This window comes from Typopeltis vanoorti, chromosome 5 (genome assembly GCF_054136105.1).
Source record: "Typopeltis vanoorti isolate ZY-2024b chromosome 5, IOZ_Tvanoo_1.0, whole genome shotgun sequence".
In the NCBI taxonomy this organism is placed as follows: Eukaryota; Metazoa; Arthropoda; class Arachnida; order Uropygi; family Thelyphonidae; genus Typopeltis; species Typopeltis vanoorti.
Window position 1 is genome coordinate 82,994,659 of NC_143553.1, and position 20,056 is coordinate 83,014,714.

Consider the following 20,056-nt stretch of genomic DNA (forward strand, 5'->3'; position numbering starts at 1 on the left):
ATTTTTAACAAATTTTGGCGAATAGGTCATCATATGTTGGAAAAACATATGATGGAAAAACACTAGTAATTTAGCCGACATAAATGAGTCGCCACTCATAAAACATGTTCGGCGAATGATTAGGACGTGTCACACCAATCGCACTGTAATTGGTTTTCTTTTGTTGCGTGGCGTGACTTTCTGCGGCAATTTTATTACACACATTTTCGTAATTTTAGGGAGTTTATTATAAAAAAACAGCAGAATTCAAAAGATCAAAAAAACTTGATAGTTTTTTCAAAGCAGGATTATAAACCAAACGCCTCAACATCGAACATTAACTTATCTAAAAGTGTGAAAATTGTAAAACAATTTTTTTTGTTATTACAGTGCTAATATTGATAAAATTGCAGTATAATGTTACATATATTTTTATTTTAAAAAATTCGCGATTTAAGGACCCTTAACCACTATTAGTCCGTTAAATCGAATGTTTACTGTATATTTATTTACTATTTATATATAGAGATAGTATCTTACCTCTCTGCACTTTCAATTTTATCTCCAACAAACATATAAGCTCCCCAATCTTTATTCTTTTTTTATTTAATATCCGAGTTCACGTTTTCAGCGTATAAACTAGAGAGCTTCTACAGAAGTTTCTTTCCGTATTGTGTTGCAATGTCTATGCTGCTCCCTGGAGTTGAACAACCCCATTGAGAGTACGAAAACTAAACGGTCCATTGAAAGCTCGCTGTGGTATCGAAAACTTGTTGTTGGAGGACAGGACAAAAAATTCTGCTTACGACAACAATGGGCTTTCTTGAGGGAAGAAATTCAAGACCTGATCCTTTCAATGAAAAGGGTGTAATGTCACCACTTTGCTGTAAGAAGTGTAGCTAATAAGTGGTATATTAGTTTACTCATAAAGATAAACTCGTTTTTAGGTGCGTTTCATAAAATGCTTAAGATCTATTAGCGCTTTATGTGTTTTATCTGTCCATTAATATACAAAATTATTATTAGTAGTAGTAGCAATAGTAGTAGTCAAAAGATTACATTCAATTAACAGCATAATACATCAGCTAAGGCTATTATGGACCACGCAGAATTTCAAATAACTTCAGTTGAAAGGTCCTTATAAATGCTCATCGCCTTCTGAAAGTGATTTGAACTCGGGTATTACAACCAAGAGGCATAATCATTTTCAGACTGTACTACTTAAGCAAGATTACGTTAGATATCACGAATTGTTTGACGCTTATTAAGAATGGAGAAGTTTTATTTACATTAGAATTCGATATCGCTGTTGCTGATTCTCAAGTGCTCTATGCTCGAATACGTCATCACGCTTTCAGCTGGATTTCTTATTAAAACAGCGAATGATTACTCTTATGTAAAGTAATAAGGAGTATAATTTATTACTCTTACAAAGGGAAATAAATCATTAATAAGGAAAACAGACAGGTTCATCTGTTTTCTTTAGATTGCATATTAAGAACTGCAATACCAGAATCTTTGCTATTTATGAACTGATCCTTTAAATCCTTTTAATGAGTTCTTCAGATTTATGTACTTTATATAATAATATAAACATCCTCAACCAAAGTTGTTTATATTTGTTCTTAAGTTCTACTTTTAATTTTCAATATAAAAATATTGAATATACTTTAGAAGCCAGAAAAAAAAAGTATACGGAAATTTGAATCATTGTGCTCAGCAGTTATGTGAGCCCACCATGTTATTGGTGTTCTACTCTGAGCTTAACTGAGGAGTAGCTCGGTTGGATCATCAGCTCATAAACAATGATCAAGCATCTATGAGAAAGATTTTATTGTTGGACATTATTTTCGCTCATAAACAAAAGGTCGTGCTGGGCCAAATGTATGATGCGTGAAAGGTTTGAACAAGACATGCCAACAGAGTAAACAGTTCTGTTGCTGGTGGAAGTGCTCAGAGAGACAGATTCAGTTTTTATCGTAATACAAACATCCTTCGGGAAGGTTGTGGTTGTTTTGAATTACGCCCGAAGCAACTAAGGTTTTTGAGGCCAGTGAATTATGTCTATTAATTGCGAAAAATCAGGTCGGTTTGCCTGAGTTTTCGTTATGATAAACTAGAGTTTCTTTGCGGGAGGGAAAAAAAAAAAAAAACTTCTGCTTTCGTATGAAACCAACTACGTTCCAGAAGGAAATGGACTTCTATACGAATAATTCGCTGTGAAGTGCTGGAGACAAAATTTCACGGTCACCTGGACGTTTAGCCAAAGCACTTGGTATACAAAAAACAGATGTTTGTTTTATGCTCGCATTTTTTCCACTGTTTACAAAAATGAAACTTTCACTTGTATTATTTGGTTTTCAAAGGAATGCCTACATTTTACTGTCCGAATAGGTAAATTTGCAAAGATATGGATTTATTGGTTTACAACAGTGGCGAATTCTACATGCTGCTGCGCAAGCTCATTAATTGAGAAAGAAGTAATATTTATTTGTTAATAAATGTATGTATTTATAAGCATTCCATTTAGGTTTTTATTTTTGTAGACAGAAGACGTTTCAAGCTTGCGCGGCAATAATTGAGCTTTGCGTTGTGTATCGAAGGCCGACGCTAATCAAGCTACCTCGGCTTGCTTGGTTGTGGGAGCATCCAGGTCCTCGCTTCAGCACTGTGATTTCATGCACGCGCATAGCCATTTCCGCTCCCTCCATCATCTCACCCTGTTGCTTAAACACGGGCCATACGCAGTCGAAGTAGCTCTAGCCAGTGAGCTTCAGCCAGTCTTTACAAGTGTGCGTGTTGCTTGGGAAAATTAAGTTACAACCAACTTTTTATGACGATGTTATTAACCAGTTCATAAAAAAGAACTGTAGGGTAGAATTTGTATTCAAGTAGCTAAATTGAAAAAGACAGAATATCATTTATAAAATAAATGTTGTATTTGTATGATTAAATGTACATAAATTTCTAAATATATAGTTTTAAATGGTCAGTAATTCATTATTCCGCTAATCAGACTTCAATCACACCTCTCATTCCCTGAATGATAACAAGAGCAAGCGTGAATTTCAAGACCAGCATTCACCCCTGGTTTACAACGACAAATGAGGTGACTGCATATCATTTTCATAGCAATGTTACTGTCTTGTGTAACATTTCAGCGGCATGGCTTCATTGTCTTCTATTTTATTGAAGGCTTATAAGTTCGAAACGCTGAACGAGCAAATACAGACAGATTAATATTCTGTCTTTTTCAACAGCTTCAGACGATTTTGTTTGACCAGAAATTTGCTATTGGATTTCGGCAAGTCGGAGTTACAGCGCACACTGCTGGGAAAACATTGCTGCTCCTCAAGTAACACTCTTATAACGCCGTATTCGGAAGGAATGGACTGTCCGTTCCTGTCGAAGTCAAGTACACATCCCATACTTATTTGTGGGCACACTGAAAAGGCGTATGCACCAACTGTCTAACTCATTGTGATACATGGAGCTGATAGGATTTTTCTTTTCCGAAATCTGGTCCTCACCCACTCAAAACATATTAATCTAGCGGGGAAAGAAAAAGAAAAAAAAAACGTTGACCCGACATAAAGATCATGTCGATAGAATGGATTACTCTATCATAACATAAAAATTAAGTTTATAAAACCAGGGTACATGGTAAGAATAGGTCATTTATCCTAAGATGCTAATTGAGTATTTACATATGGATAAAAAATGCCAACATGTTCAACAGTGCTAATTACATACAATTATCGTACCTCGATTAATTTTAATCGAACTAGCGTTTATCCATACTAGCTATAAAATATTTCTTAAAGGCTAAATTCACTCAATTTAAACCTAAATTCCTTCTTAAATTACTGCTTATATATCTGTTTGCTGAAAGTCATTCCAGTAACATACATGCTTAATGTATGTTGCTTTCAACCCTAAAAAATAATTTTTATAATAATTATAATTATAATTATTCTTATAATTTCTTGAACAAAAATGAAGGTATGTACTATCTTGGAAAATTATTTTTATTGCTTTTAATTTTTCTTTTCGATCTTTTAATATGCTGAATTGCTTTCATCTGTTTTTCCTTTCCTCTCTCCTTTTTTTTTTATAATATATTAATCATTCACTAAGTTACTGAATAAGTCCTAATAATGAACTTCAGATTTTGTCATTTTGTTGCCTCGAGCAGAAGCCGATTCAGCCAAGTGCGATTAGACTCGCGCCATATTTTCTAAATATGTATTCTTCAAACTAACATACAGTTTAAATAAGTGTCCAATTAGTAAAATTGAACAAATCACAGAATCGACCATTTTTCGTAACTATCATTAACGCATTCCTTCCAAGCTTACTAAATCTCCTTTGAAATGGTTTCGATCCAATACTCAGTCTATAAAGATGAATTTAATTTATCTCCAAAGCTTACAGAAGTAGTATGAAGAACTAAAACTAAAGCTTTTTATACTACTGACTAGTAGTTTTTAGTTTGGAAAATTGCCATTAGGACATAAAGTTACAAACACAAACAGTGTACTGGTATCCAGCCATTAGATTACGTAATACTGTTATCTATTTCCTGTTGCCAACTCTCTCCATTCATTGTACCATTTACAATTTACACAGCTGGAAAATCACGTGTGTATCTGGTGAACACTTGCAATAGTATAATCTCGTAGCTGTTAATGCTAGTTTGTACGAATATGGGTAAGTGCTTTGCTCATTTTATATTTCTTAATGCTTCATGTATGTTGCGATAAAGTCTTTTGTTTGAAATAATGTTTCGAAATAAATCTCCACTGAAGACCTAGCAAGGGATGATAGCAATCAATTATAGTGTGGAAGTTTTGAAAGTTGTGCTCAATTCGGAATTGAAGGGATTTATAAATCTTGATGGAGAGAAATTTTGATTTTTTTTTTCTAACAGATTTTTATGAGAAATTTAATAGTTCTCGAAAAGGAAATAGCTACTCTAGGGAATTATTCCTCTTTCTGTGCAAGTTTTTATAATAGACTTAATATTACGAGTTCTTTCTTCTAGTGCAACTGGTTCCAAGAACCTGTTGCACTAGAAAAAAGATGTAAAAGGTTCCTCGAACGTTCTAGGAAATTATCTTAATACCTGTTGCACTTTTCTACAGAGTAAATCCATCCGTCTCTCTCTTTTCGGAAACATTCTGTACTAAATTAACAAGAATATTCAAACGAACAATTGCTCATATGATATTAAATATATTGCAAATGTAAAAACTTATAAAGAGAAAATGATTCACCAACCCAACTCTTTTCTTTTGGAATAACTAATTTTCTCATAAAATTTGCATATTACCAAAAATCAAAATCTCTCCATAGAATTTATAAATCATCTCAACTTGATGATTTATAAATTTCAGAAATTTAAATTCAGAATTTAACACAGCTTTCAAATCATTGCGGGCATTGATGTCACTGTAAACATTCCAGATGGAGGGCTGAGGTATCTTGAATTTTATGCATTTCTGAAGATCACGGATTAGTGAAGCGGAAAAGTTTTTTTAAAAAAGCTTATTTCACATATTTTGTTGTTCATCCGACCTTCATTAATCACACCAGCTTTGAAATATATTTGGAATTAGATACTGTAAGAAAACATCGTCATTTCCCATTTTATTATCCAGATATTTCTATTGTTACTAGTTCTGTGGACTTTTTTTTTTTTTGCCTCTTTTCCTCTGATTCAATTGTTATTAAGGCTCACTTTGAAAAGAGATTAAAATAAATTCACAAAAAGAAATGTTTTGAATTTAGACTAAATCCGAATTGAAATACTGAAAACGTATTCTTAAATCCTGGCGGTAATAGTTTCAGAACTATTTTACAGTATTTTTAAATTTAAAGTAGATAGTTATCAACTTTCCTTGAAAAATTACAACCTTGAATGAGTTAAACGTAGTTGATTTCTATCCGAAGTATGGATTTCGAGATAATAATTGGATTTTGAGATGATAATAATTATCGTATGATGATACAACAGCCGTGAGTCCCCTTTACGGGGAGGTACGGCATCATCTCAGTTCCCCCAAATTTTACCCAGGCTTGGAACCAGCATAGCTGACGAATCAGGCCTATGGCTGGGTCAGTATTCCTGACTGTAATCCGTGTATTCACGGGACCAGTTTGACTGTGGGATGAAAAACCCCAGATAAACTGACGGAAAAAATCCTTCTGTCCACGCCCAAGACCGACTAACTTGCTATGGCAGATCCTTAAGCTCCTCGCGTCGTCGACGGGAATCGAACCTAGGACACTCCTTCCCCAGGCATATGGTTACGAAGCACAATAATTGAATTTGGAGATGATAATAATTATCGTATGATGATACAACGGAAGCACAAACCCACTTGGCTAAAGGCGCGGAGAGTATCGAAATAAAAAAAAAATCTATAAACCAAATAATCTCTCAACTACATATTTCCGCAGTAATTGTAAATCCTAAGTAATAAATTGAACATAAATCTCGAAACTTGGTTTCGAAACAATGATCGAAAACAGTCTGGAGTCTTATACAAAAAGTTTTTGAAATTTGCTTGTTCCCGATAGTTTGCATTTAGTTAAGTGTGAAAGTCAGAAGGAAAAATGAATGGCTATCACGTGGATATCGTGCGGATTTTTTTTTTTTTTTTTTGTAAATAAATCTCATTCTCGTTCCTTAAACATATATTGGGAGAGAATCATTATTCCATGTCAAGCCAAACAATTAAATAAGTAAATAAATCAAAAATAAAATAACATAAAAAAAATCTCCATTTGCGATATGAAAAAAAAAAAAAAAAAGATAAGCTCCATTAGGTCAACTGCTGAGAACATGTTAATCAAAGAAAGAATCTCTTTCCTTTCCTTGACTTCAGGATGCAGTTATCATTCTTATTTCCTTTTCCTTTGTAACCTTATTCCGGGTGGAAACGAAGATTAATTAGAGACTGAAAGCTCTGCTATATGCTCTGAATTTGTAATTTACTGTAGGTAATCTTATACCGAATAATGTTTCATTCTACTCGTAGATTGTCTTACATCAGTATAATCTGTATTTTTGCCTCGATTGCCACAAAAAGGCGCCTTCATTCTCCTAAACCATTAAATATAACATAGTTGAAAATATCCTACTAACGGACTACCATTACAATACTTGGGTTAATGAATATATTACTGATGATGACCATTTAGCTGTGTTGCAAATTATGAAAATCTAAATTTGATTATCAGAGCCAGATTTATGTTTTTCGTTCCCATTTGGTGCTATTTTTAGGATGTATTTTTGCCACTTACAAATATAATATACACTCATTATTGAGACACAGTATGCATAGAAGTGATTAGCTCTTTATATTTATAATAATTTAAAATTGTTAAAAATATAAAATTTAATTAAAATTAAAATTATTGTTAAACATTTTTAATTTACATCCCATTTAAAAGAAAACAGATATTCGGTGTTGTAGGCACATGGTTTCTTTTGTGTCATTAAATAATTTGTGATTTACAATCTTTTGTTCTTTTTTTTTTTTTTTTTTTCATTTTGAAAGAAAAATTAAATTGTCGGTTGATCTCTTCTTCACAGCTCTCTCAACAAATTACTGATTATTTAGCGGGGAGGGGAATCTTAACTATGAAAAAGTTAATCATTACTGATCAGTCATTTCTCAATAACGACGTTCTGTGCAACTACATTCCAGGATGTAGAGATTCTTCTTCTTCGTCAAGTCTTTTTTATTGTTATTTTACAAGGAAAAGAATAATAATATTAATAATAATAGCCTTTTCATTTCATAGGCTTTCGTTATTTACAAGTCACGCAACTAGATATCATTTAGACTTTTTAGCCTTTTCTTTCTTTCTTTTTTTAATAGCTGGAACGTGAAAATATTTCACTGTTAGATTACTGTGCGTTTGTTACTTTAGGAAAATTAATGTTTTAGTAATAGTATTTTTGTGCTGTATGCGTTTCCTAATTCCATTTGGATTTGTTTGCAAAGCACTTTTCAGTCACACGTGCTTCCGACAGAATGAGCAACAATTTTGCATAAGTTGTTGCCCTCTTCAAGACTGATGAACAATACTGTCATATATTATAAATATTATAACTACTTGTGATATTGAAGAATTACTTTTTTAGCTCTATTTTGCATTTCACATTTTTCTGCTGCTTGCTCCATTTGGAACGTATCAAGCAATGACTTGAGAGTGTTTTATTTTTATTTTTTGCACAACGCGATGATGCAGTAAACTTTTCTTCCATTCGGTGCCAATACGAGTTTTGTAAAAAAAAAAAAAAAAAAAAAAAAAAAAAAAAAAAAAAAAAAAGTAGGCTGGAAGATCTTCAGATAAGAAAATTTGAAAAAGAGTCATTTGTATTCCTTAATCTGTGCAAAATTTCTGTTCGTGTTGTTCGTTAACGGACAGTAAATCCTTGTGACTTTGAAAACCAAATAGATGTTTGAATTCTGCTTATGATTTTTTTTCCAAAAGAAAATTGTAACACCTCAAAGTTTCTGTGCTAGGTGTTTTTTTTTTTTTTTAACTTTGAACCAAAAATTGATGCATGTATGACATTCTTTTAAAGTTGCCATTTTTGATGGCCAATAGATCAGTGCATAACAATATCTAGTAATACCTTTCATTATCTTCTCAATATTATGCATATCATCTGTTAGTTCGTGCAACTGCAGAGTAATTTGGCGCATCCAACATGAACTGTAACTGACATCATTAAAAGATGAAAATATGATGATGAAAAGAAATCCAAGCAACAATCAGAAAGATCACACAAGGGAAATAGGACAGCAGAGTATAGATAAAAGTTGGAATTTCTTCCGCCTGCAGTGGATTCTGTCATCTAATAAGAGTAACTTATTTACATCGATTTTTCCTAGAGCTGTTTTTTCCACCCATACCATAAAACCGCCTTTTATATTGCTCATTAATCAAGCAGTTGAAAAAGTTGTTCTTCATAGTTGAGATTTTTTTTATGTGAATCCTACACCCAAAAGCTTTATTGTACACTCTTTCGTTGGCTAAGAGTTAGATAATCATGTTCCCGCCTAGAAAGAAACCAAACATGTTAGTGCTTCAAGTTACTTCAGACCATGAATAAGAGGTGATGGTGCTCTTTCACCGAGCAACAAAAATCTCCTGTCAGCTAATTTGCTGCAATTTTACATAAATGTCCATTTTTTTAGGGGGGGGGGGAAATCTCTTTTTTTTTTTTTGTAAACAGTTGTAAGTATTACTTAAAAATGGTTCACGGTTGATTCATCGCGGGGAAAATTCATTGAGAGGAAAATTTATCGCTGGGAAAATTCATCGCGGAAAAAGTTCGTTGAAAGCATTATTCGTTAGAAAATTGAAATGCTATTGCATTGATACGGATATATGAAAAGTAAATGCAGTGCAAGATAAATTTCGCAATATATAGCTTTTTATGTATTTATCTATTATTTGTTTAGATTTTAATTAGATTTTCATGTGGCGTTTGCATACCACGGCGCTTGACCGCACGAAGGAAGACTTGGTTTCGAGTCTAGTCGGCGACTAGAGGAAATTTTTCTAAGCCTTTTTTCGACCGGTTCCCGAGTTAGTCGATCTCTAGCACGGGCAAGCGGGTTTTTCCTCCCGGAAACTCGGGTTTTTCGTCCTGTAAACTCAAGAAAATCGACCGTAGAACCCACATTATTTCAGACATTAAATATATTGTGTTAGGGTTAGGGACCACGAGATGGCGGCACATTTGAGCCGTCTCTCTTCACTGCGTACTGCTTAATTAGTGATAGCCTTGGGCCATCTATCTCTGATTGGGTACCAGTGGAGATTGAACTGCGCACTCAGTCTCCAAAAGTTAGATAAGGCTAAATGGCCTCCCCTACTCCCGTGTACGGGAATAAAAAAAAAAAAGCGTTAGCTGATTTTGTTTTATATTTTTTTATTCTTATATAATGAAAGTAATATATTATTGACCGGTGAGAGTTTCCTAATTTCTGTTTCATCTTAAAAAGTTGTAAATATTTTTTATTACTTAAATACAGCAGGTTCTGCTGATGAAATATTAATATTTACAAAACTGGAATAGGTTTAGGAAGAAAGGGCATTACATTTAAGAATATTTATTCTGCAAACCATTCGTTATACTTTTGTGCACTAAGACACCCATCCAGATATGATACTCGTATATATATATACGAGGGTGGTCTCAAAAGTTCTCGGCCTAACAACGAAAAAATGAATTTGTAATTTCTAAATTATTTTTATTTTTCAACATAATCTCACTTAAGACTAATACATTTATTCCAGCAATGCTCCATCACTGTTATCCTGTCCCTGTAGTCTCAGTAAGATCTGCAAAATACCCCTCTACAGCTGCAATCACCTCTTGATTCGAAGAAAAACGCTGACCAGCGAGGAAGAGTTTTGGTTTTGGGAAGAGATAGAAGTCAGAGAGAGCCAAATCTGGGGGAATAGGGTGGATGTCCAACAATTCTTAGTGCAGATCCCTTAATTTTCATTTTGCGAAAACATCTTTGTAGGCAATAATTACCTTTGTGTTATTGTTTTACCCTTTTCAAGATAATTAATAAGCAAAATGCCTTTACATCCCAAAACACAGATGCCATGACCATTCCTGCTGATGGAACCGACTTAAGCTTCTTTGGCGCTGAATAACCGGCTTCTGTCCACTGTTTTGACTGCTGTTTGGATTCTGGTGTGTAATGGTGAATTCAAGTTTCATCCATAGTAATAAATCGGCGCACAAAATCAGTTTTATTCTTGCTAAAACACTCCAAGCACTGTTCAGAGATTTTCACGCCAGTGCGTTTTTGATCTGCTGTGAGCAAGCGCAGCACCCATCTTGCGCAAAGCTTTTTCATTTGCAATTTTTCATGAAAAGTGTATCCTACATGTTCTTTTGAAAGGCTTATAGTCTCAGCAATTTCACGCACTTTGACTTGCCGGTCATCCGATACCATATCGTGCACTTGATCAATGATTTCTGGTTAGTACACTTTTTGGATGTCCTTCATGTGGATCAACTTCAAGGCTGATGTGGCCACGTTTAAACTCGGCAGCCCATTTCTTAATTATCGAAAACGAAGGAGGAGAGTGCCCATAAACTTTAATGAACTTCGAATAAATTTCTTTTGGCGTTAAATCTTCTCTTACAAAGAATTTTATAACCTTGAAATGGATAAAACGATACTCAGTTTTATCTATTTCAAGGGATACAGACAACACTTTTGCTTCAGACAGCAGTAAAACAAACTACTTGATAGAATGACTTGCAATTTCGCATGGATGCTTACGACAGGTGTACCAACTTAGAAAAAAATATTGCCGATAGTGTCGCCATCCATGGTCGAGGCTGAGAACGTTTTAGACCACCCTCAGTAGAAGTGGCGTTTGCACTTTACAGCGCTTGACCGCACGACGAAAGGCGTTCGAATCTAGTCGCCAACTAGAGGAACTTTTTCTAAGCCTTTTCTCGACCGGTTCCAGAGTAAGTCGATCTCTGGCACGGGCTAGCGGGTTTTTCCTCCCGGAAACTCGGGTTTTTCGTCCCGTAAACTCAAGAAAATCGGCCGTCGAACTCACACTATTTTCAGACATTAAAATATATTATGTTAGGGTTAAGGACCACCAGATGGCGGCACTTATTAGTCGCTTTCTTCACTGCGTGCCGATTAATTAGTGATAGCCTTGGGCCAGCTATCTTTGATTGGCTACCATTGAAAATTGAACTACCCACTCAGTCTCCAAAAGTTAGGGAGGGCTTAAAAACGGCCTCGCCTACTCCCTATAGACGGGAATAAAAAGGCGTTAGCTGATTTTTTTATTATTTTTTATTATTTGACACTTCCAGGGAGTCGAAGTACTCATCGAGGGAAGGCACCTGGTCTAGAACTCTGTCTTCGACGTTCAATCATCAACTGATTGCAACTACACCAACGCTATCTACCGCCGATCATCACTCGTATTTCCACAGACGATCACAAATATCCCTGTCCACGGCGGGATTCGAACCCTCAGCATTTTGGCTGGAGAGCAGATATGCTATACACTCGACCAACCAGGCCGGCTATGTCTTAATTTTTTAAAAAAATATATGCCTTAAATTTTTTTAAAAATATTTCTTAAATTATTTAAATTAAGGGGATATTTAATCCCACATTATTTCAAAGCCGAATAAGAAACTCTAAAATAGAAATCAAAGAGTTTCATGCCGAATATAACAAGCTATAAAAGTTCAGCGAGTCCAAGCATAAGCAAACACCTGGGTAGTACAATACCGGGCAACCCGTAGTAAAGGTGGATAAAGATACGATCACTATTCTTAGTATTAATCCTAATGTAAAACTCATCCCCTAGAAGATGTATGTTGTTTTACATTAAGGGAGATAGGTCACCCAGACCGGTTTCAACCTTTATTGATTTCAATGATTTCAACCTCTATATTTATCACTACAATCTTGGTATTTATTGGTCTACCCTCACTGATGAGACCTCAATAATGGTTGAAACCGGTCTGGGTAGTGATCTATCTTCCTTAATGTAAAACAACATACATCTCATAGGGCAGGGGTGTTCAACCCGTCGATCGCGGAGCGATTTTTGATCGATCTCTTGTGTATTACTCCTTAATTACAAATTTAATTAAAACTGAAAACATAATGTTTTATTTATCATTATTTTGTATTATTTTTAATTCGCTTTAAGTGTATTGCTATTGTTTATTTATTTTTCGTTAAAATTGTCAAATCAGTAATTTTCTTATAAGTCCGGGTAAATGAATTAATTTGAATCAATGGAAGTCAAACAGCGAGCCGAGTGAATATGATTATAAGCAAAGTATAAAAACTCGATTGTAGCTTAAATATTAAATATTCCAAAATATTTATTAAAATATTTATTAAATATTAAATATTCCAAATATTCGATGTAATATTCCATATTACATCGATTTTTTACTTACGTTAAGTCCCATGTGAATATTGTAAAAAAATAAATTTGTTTGTCTCGGTATAGTTTGTATTGGATGTTTTTGTAAATAACTCTTTTGAAGCTAACTGTATATGGTGCTTTAATAAGAATATGTTAGAGTGTTAAAAACAAAGGCAATGTTTTTGTCGCCGAAGTTGTACATGGCGGCATTAGAAAGATTGTTATTGAAACGTGTATGTATGAGAAATGCTTTCAGGCTCTAAGTGTAATCATCTCCGAAGTCAGTGAAGACTTCGGAGATGTTAAAGAGTTCAAACAACTTTCCGATGGCCGGCAACTTACAATTAAAAGAAAGCGGAGGATAACAAAAGGCGTGCCGAACTTGAAACTTAAGATGAAAGACTCATACCGATTCTTTGGGGGTTGCCAATCATGCGAGGTCTCAGAGGAGGCCTAATAAAAAAGGACTGAAGCAAGCAGAAGGGGTCCCGGTTCCAGAATTGCTGTCAGAGAGGAGGCCGCCCGGTCCAGAGTCGCCGTCAGAGAGATTGCGTAGATCCACGTTGTTTGAGAGAGGAGTTTCCCCCTTCCAGAAAGGAGCTTCTCGGTTCGAGACGTCGCTAGAGAGAGAGAGAGAGAGAGAGAGAGAGAGAAATAGACTACTTCTAGGCCGCAGACAAAGTTTCAAATTGCCGAAAGGAAGAATTCCAATTGCTGAAGAAAAGTTTCCAGGCCAGGTTAATGTCAGACATTCACCGGTATGTTGCGTTTTCATTTGGTGAATCAAACGACTTCACTGATATTGCTCAGTTAATGGTATTTATTCGCATGGTATTTCAAGATTATTGAAGTAAAGAAGAACTTTTGAAAATTATACCATTATTGGGAAGGACTAGGGGGAGAAGACATTTTTTCGGCATTTGATGAATTTGTGAAACAACACAAACTTCCTCTTTTTAAACTTGTGTCTATTACTACTGATGGTGCTCCTGCAATGATAGGTAATAAATCACGCTTCATTTTATTATGTAAAACAATGACAAATATCCAGATTTTTTAACGTACCACTGTATTATTTGCTAACAAGTACTGTGTAGTAAAAGATTAAACACAAAAGTTGTTTTGGATATTACATTTAAAATTGTAAATTCTGTTCAAGGAAAAGCCCTGAATTATAGGCAGATGATGATATGGAACTTCTGTTGTACAATAATGTTCGCTGGCTCAGCAGAAGTCAATTTTTAGAAAGATTTCTTGTATGAATTAACGATATAAAATTTTTTCTTGATGAAAAAGGAGATATTTATCCACAGTTGAGTGATAAAAGACGGTTGTTACACTTATCATTTTTAGTAGATTTCTGTACAAAATTAAGCATTTTAAATTTAGAGTTACAAGGTAGAGTTGGCATGTTAAGTTCAATAAAAATTTTCCAACAATTCTTACTTTTATTAAAGAAAAATATAAATGACCGCAAATTTAGACATCTCCCATATTTATTAAAATTTTTTGAACAAAATCAAGAAATGCTTCGATATGATTTAAAAGAATTTATTCGTGAAATAGAATTAGTTGAGGAAGAAATAAATTCAATATTTAAAGATTTTAATAAAACTGGAATGATTGTATCTTTTATCAATAATCCATTTCAAGAAAACTTGAACATCACAGAAATTTCAAATAAAATTAGTGGGTTGTTTGATATAAACCAAGTTGAAGTAGAACTTGAGATAATAAACATTCAGAATAATTTACATTTAAAATCAATAAACAATGAAGTCATTTGGAAGTATGCAGATGAAAAATTCCCAATATTAACTGATATTGCGCGAAAAATTCTGTCGTGTTTCGAATCGACATACTTGTCAGAATCCGCTTTTTCAAATATGACCGTCATAAAAAATTAGTTAAGAAACCAAATTACAAATGATCATTTGGATGATTGTCTACGATTGGCCACTTCTTCATATCAACTTGACTATGAAAATATTGCGAGGTCCAAACAATGCCAAATTTCACATTAACTTTTTTTTTTTTTAATCAACCAACATTTCCTGTAACGTGTGAATTTGTAATCAATCTGTTGTGTTTTCTAACTTTGGTTTTCCAAAATAGAGAAATAAATATTTTATTCCAATATATATATATATGTTAAAAATATACCAAACTATTTTAAACCTGGTTTTACTCCATTTCCCAAGTAAGCAAATAGACAAACAAGTCAAGTTTGCGCCTGCAAGTGTTGCAAGTCTAGCTGATCCAGCACGTAGTGCAAGACCAAGGCAACTCATGGTAAAAATAGTAGAATAAGCTCTGATAACTAATCTTAATATTTACCCTTAATGCAAAGCACATCTCCTGGAGGAGATGTACGATGCTTTGTATTAAAGGCAAGGAACCACTACCCAGACCGGTTTCGACCTTTATTGAGGTCTCATCAGTAGGAGCCAGGCTAGAAAATACCAAGATTTTAGTAATACAGAGCTTATAAGTATTTTACCAGAACAAGTTACCATAAGGTGTTTTAACCTTATTAAATAAAAATCTCAGGAGGAGATATAAATGTAGAAAGTATTTTACCTTGGGTATAATAAATGTTAAAAATATACCAAGCTATTTTAAACCGGTTTTACTCCATTTCCCAAGTAAGCAAACAGACAAACAAGTCAAGTTTGCGCCCGCAAGTGTTGCAAGTCTAGCTGATCCAGCACGTAGTGCAAGACCAAGGCAACACATGGTAAAAATAGTAGAATAAGCTCTGATCACTAATCTGATCAATGATGAGACCTCAATAAAGGTCGAAACCGGTCTGGGTAGTGGCCCCTTGCCTTTAATACAAAGCATCATACATCTCCTCCAGGAGATGTGCTTTGCATTAAGGGTAAATATTAAGATTAGTGATCAGAGCTTATTCTACTATTTCTACCATGATTTGCCTTGGTCTTGCACTACGTGCAGGATCAGCTAGACTTGCAACACTTGCAGGCGCAAACTTGACTTGTTGTCTGTTTGCTTATTTGGGAAATGGAGTAAAGCCAACATATATATAAATATATATTTGTTGTTGTTGTTGTATTAAAATATTTGTTGTATTAAAATAATTAAAAGTGATAAATAAATTTTGAAATACACAAATAAAGTTTTTAGTTGTGTATTTTTTTTTAGTTGTTTATTTGTGCATAATCAGATATCAGGTTGGGGAACGTGATCTATATAAGAGAGTAGATCGCCGAATAACTTTTTATAGAAAAGTAGCTCGCGTAGTAAAAAAGGTTGAACACCTCTGTCCCACGGGATGAGTTTTACATTAGGGTTAATACTAAGAATAGTGCTCCTAGCTATAACCACCTTTACTACGAGTTGCCCGGTATTGTATCCCAGGTGTTTGCTTACGCTTGAACTCGCCGAACTTTTATAGCTTGCTATATTCGGTATGAAACTTTTTGATTTCTATCTTAGAGTTTCTTACTCGACTTTGAAATAATGTGGGATTAAATATCCCCTTAATTTAAATAAGTTTTTACATCGCCGAAGTGAAGCCTGTTGGCTCTTTATTTCATTCATTTATTTCTTAAATTTTTTAATTAAAAAATTTTTTTTTGAAAATATTTCTTATATCGGAAATATTTCTTTTTTTTTCACATATATCCGCGATGAATAACTTTATATCGAATAAAAAGTTTCAAAAAGCTAAATATAATCGAAATATTAAAGAAATAATTTATAATATATAAAATATTTCTTAAATATTTTAAAAATATTTCTTAATTCTTTAAAATATTTCATAATTTTTTTAAAATATTTTTAAAAGAATATTTTTTTAAATATTTCTTATATGGGAAATTTTTTCACATATATACGCGGTGAATTTTCGTGCGATTAATTTTCCCCACGATTCATTTTCCTCGCCATGAATAATCTCCGTGATGAATTTTCTCCGCGATGAATTGTCGGCGAAGAACTGTCCGTACATGCTTAAAAATGTATTTTGTGTATTTGGTTTAATCGCTTTCCTAGACAGAAGGAATCATCGTACTACTCCATTTGTGGATAATGAAATTTATTTATTTATTTATTCAAAATTGTTTTTCAGCGTACTAGTGCGACTAGTATATAACTTACGTACTAATGTAATGATCATCGAATGACATATTGAGTTTTCTCTGCAAAAAAAAAAAAAAATCGTTTGAGATTCTTACCCATAATTATATCGACCCTCATACCCTTTCCGCTTAGGATTTGGAGATGTGAAGAGAGAATTCCTGTATTCTCTTTCCCAGTTCCTTAAATAATTATCAACATTCAGTTGTATTTAATCTATTTTCAATACTAAAGATTGTTGTAGTTTAGCCAAGAGCCATTTCGAGGAATTTTTAGCTGCACATTTTTGAAAAGTATCATTTCTAGCATATGTCAATCTCCATCCTACCTCCATGTCTTAATATTTTAAATCAGTGACTTCAGAACTTTAAAGTGGCGCTTCCCTATTTCAGGAACATTATCATCACTCTTTTTTTTTCATTAAAATTTTTTCCAAGTTACTATAATAATGTTTTATTTTGTAAATAAATTTAATAATTTAGATATTTTAGGACTAAGATATGTAAATAATATTGTTAATTATTAATATAGCGTATATTTCGAATAATAAAAATATATAAATTGCAACGATAATTATTAATTTATATCATTTGAAATTTGTCAATATTTAACTTCATGTTTGACTTGTTTTTCAACGCAAAGTTTTGTGTGGCATTGTCAATATACCAAGATGTTAATAGTATTATTGAAGTTATTCCTTGGGCATTACTTTGTGTTACCTTGACCCAAGAGTTGCTCCCCATAGTTTGGGAAAACTACCTTATTCTCTTAAGGTATTGTCTTCAGATATTCAAAATAATGATATCAGTTTATTATTATTATTCGTCTTCCCAAACCTGTGTATAGATGTTTGACCAGTTATGGACAAATGAATCACCACCACCCTTAGGTGTGCGTGGATGGGGGGGGGGGGGGGGGGTTAAAAGGTTAAAATAATAATTCTATTTTTTACATCTTCAACAAAAATTAAGTGTTTTGCATTTTAGTCCCTGTGCTGCAGCTATCCGTGGATTTCTACACATTGTTACCAGACCTAGCTCCTCCACCAGGAAACGGGAATCTGTTCGGGTGGCAATAACACGAACTCCATAAATGACCCAATTCCTACTATACACAACAGCTTTTCTGTAATACTGCTTACACTACCACTGAAATGTGTTCAAGATTAATTATGTATTTGTGAATAGAAACCTGAGCATATTAATTAAGTCAATAACCACAAAACTCAGTGCTTAAAAAATAAGTAAAATAGAACTTTTATGTTTTGTGTTTGAATCTTAATAACTTCATGAAACTACGGGTTTTTATTTTTGTTATCAATTATCATTTAAAACTTAAAAATACAAACTCAAAACGTAATTATTTACATTTATTGTTTATTATTAACAGAAATAACAATTTATTACAGAAAAAAGAAAATAGAAAAAAAGTAACATGCAATTACATTCAGAGCGTGGTGCCATCTGCCGGGAAAATAACTTTTTTTCTGGAAACAGTTACTGAGTTCTGAAATCTGCCATAGAATTGCTTTGTTTTCTAAATTAATGTTGATTACATTATACTTTTGAAGGGAGGGAAAGCAACAGCGAGAGAAAGAGAGAGAGTTCCGAATTAAATATTCAAAATTATTTACACTATATTACTTGTTGCTGTTTACACGATCTCCAAACTACGTTTTTGTTTAAAAAATTGATATTAATATTAATACTATTATCACACCTCCTAGGAATCTAAGGATTCATCGAGGGAGGATATTCTACTCTACTGCACACAACTCGCCATCTCTACTACTTCCTTAATCCACCAACTACACACATCGCCATCTACCACCCCCACAATAGTATTTTGTTGTCTGTAAATTGCGTGTATTCCCTTGGCCTATATGTCTGTATTATTATTTTTATTATTATTTGACACCTTCGGGGAGTCCAGGGACTCATCGAGGGAGGACACCTGCTCTACAACTAACCTCTTCACCATTCAGTCACCAACTGACCGCAACTACACCAATGCCATCTACCGTCGACCACCACTGGTATTTCCACAGACAATCACAAATATCCATGCCCACGGCAGGATTCGAACCCGCAGCCTTTCGGCTAGAGAGCGGATGCGCTAACCACTCGGCCAACCAGGCCGGCAACAATTATAACATTACGAATTTTATGGAGGCCACAAGATCATCAGACATTTGAGATTTTAAATGCAAAAAGGAAGCTTGCTAAAATGACAGAATGAACATTATTGTTATTTGTAGAAGCATATCAAATTTAATACATAGAAATAATATAAAATGTAACAAAATAATCTTGAAATTAGATTTTTACAACTCAGAAGTGTGAATTTTCTTTCGCATTTTATACTGTATTGCATAAATAAACGGCACTATGAAATGTACTTTTCGATTTCGACAATCGAGACCATCGTCTGCTAAAGAAAAATGTGTGTAATCATAAATTATAATGAATGCTGAGGATTTAATTATAAACGTCAATTTAGGTTAAGGGGATAAAAATCCCTTATTGTTTTTCAGCCAGTAAGCGAATAAGGGATTTTTATCCCCTTAACTTATCAACCTCGCCAGAAAAAAATAACCGTTTGGCTTTTCATCTTAAATATCAATTTATTTATTTTTTCTTCTTCCTGAAGAACTGTTGACATGCAATTCTTGCTTAATCTGCGTGTTTCCTAAAGCGATTTACCAACAGCAATGGTTATCTGGTATAGAAGAAAGTGTAATGAGGTAAAAAAAGCAGTCAGAGTGGATAAAATGAAATGGTTAGAAGCCCAATGCAACAATATAGAACAGTACTATGGAGAGCATAAAACAAGGGAGGTATACAAAATGATCAGAACCATTAATAGAAAGTGGCAACCAAAACAGACCACAATTAAAGATGAAAAGGGCAAAGTATTGATGAATAAAGAAAAAATTGTACAGCGGTGGACAAGATACTGTAGTGAGTTATATGAAGAAAAACTAGATTCAGATAGCATTGGGCAACTG

At 33.8% G+C, this 20,056-nt stretch overlaps 1 protein-coding gene across 1 annotated transcript in view; it reads left to right on the plus strand.

Moving 5' to 3' along the window:
* Positions 1-4,592: 4,592 nt before the first annotated feature.
* LOC150106603 (multiple coagulation factor deficiency protein 2 homolog) overlaps positions 4,593-20,056 on the plus strand; it is a 29,676-nt gene continuing 14,212 nt past the window's right edge. Inside the window, exon 1 of the mRNA XM_090392566.1 lies at positions 4,593-4,689. Coding sequence (XP_090248692.1) covers positions 4,668-4,689 — 22 coding nt within the window. The 5' untranslated portion in view covers positions 4,593-4,667. The remainder of the gene's footprint in view (positions 4,690-20,056) is intronic.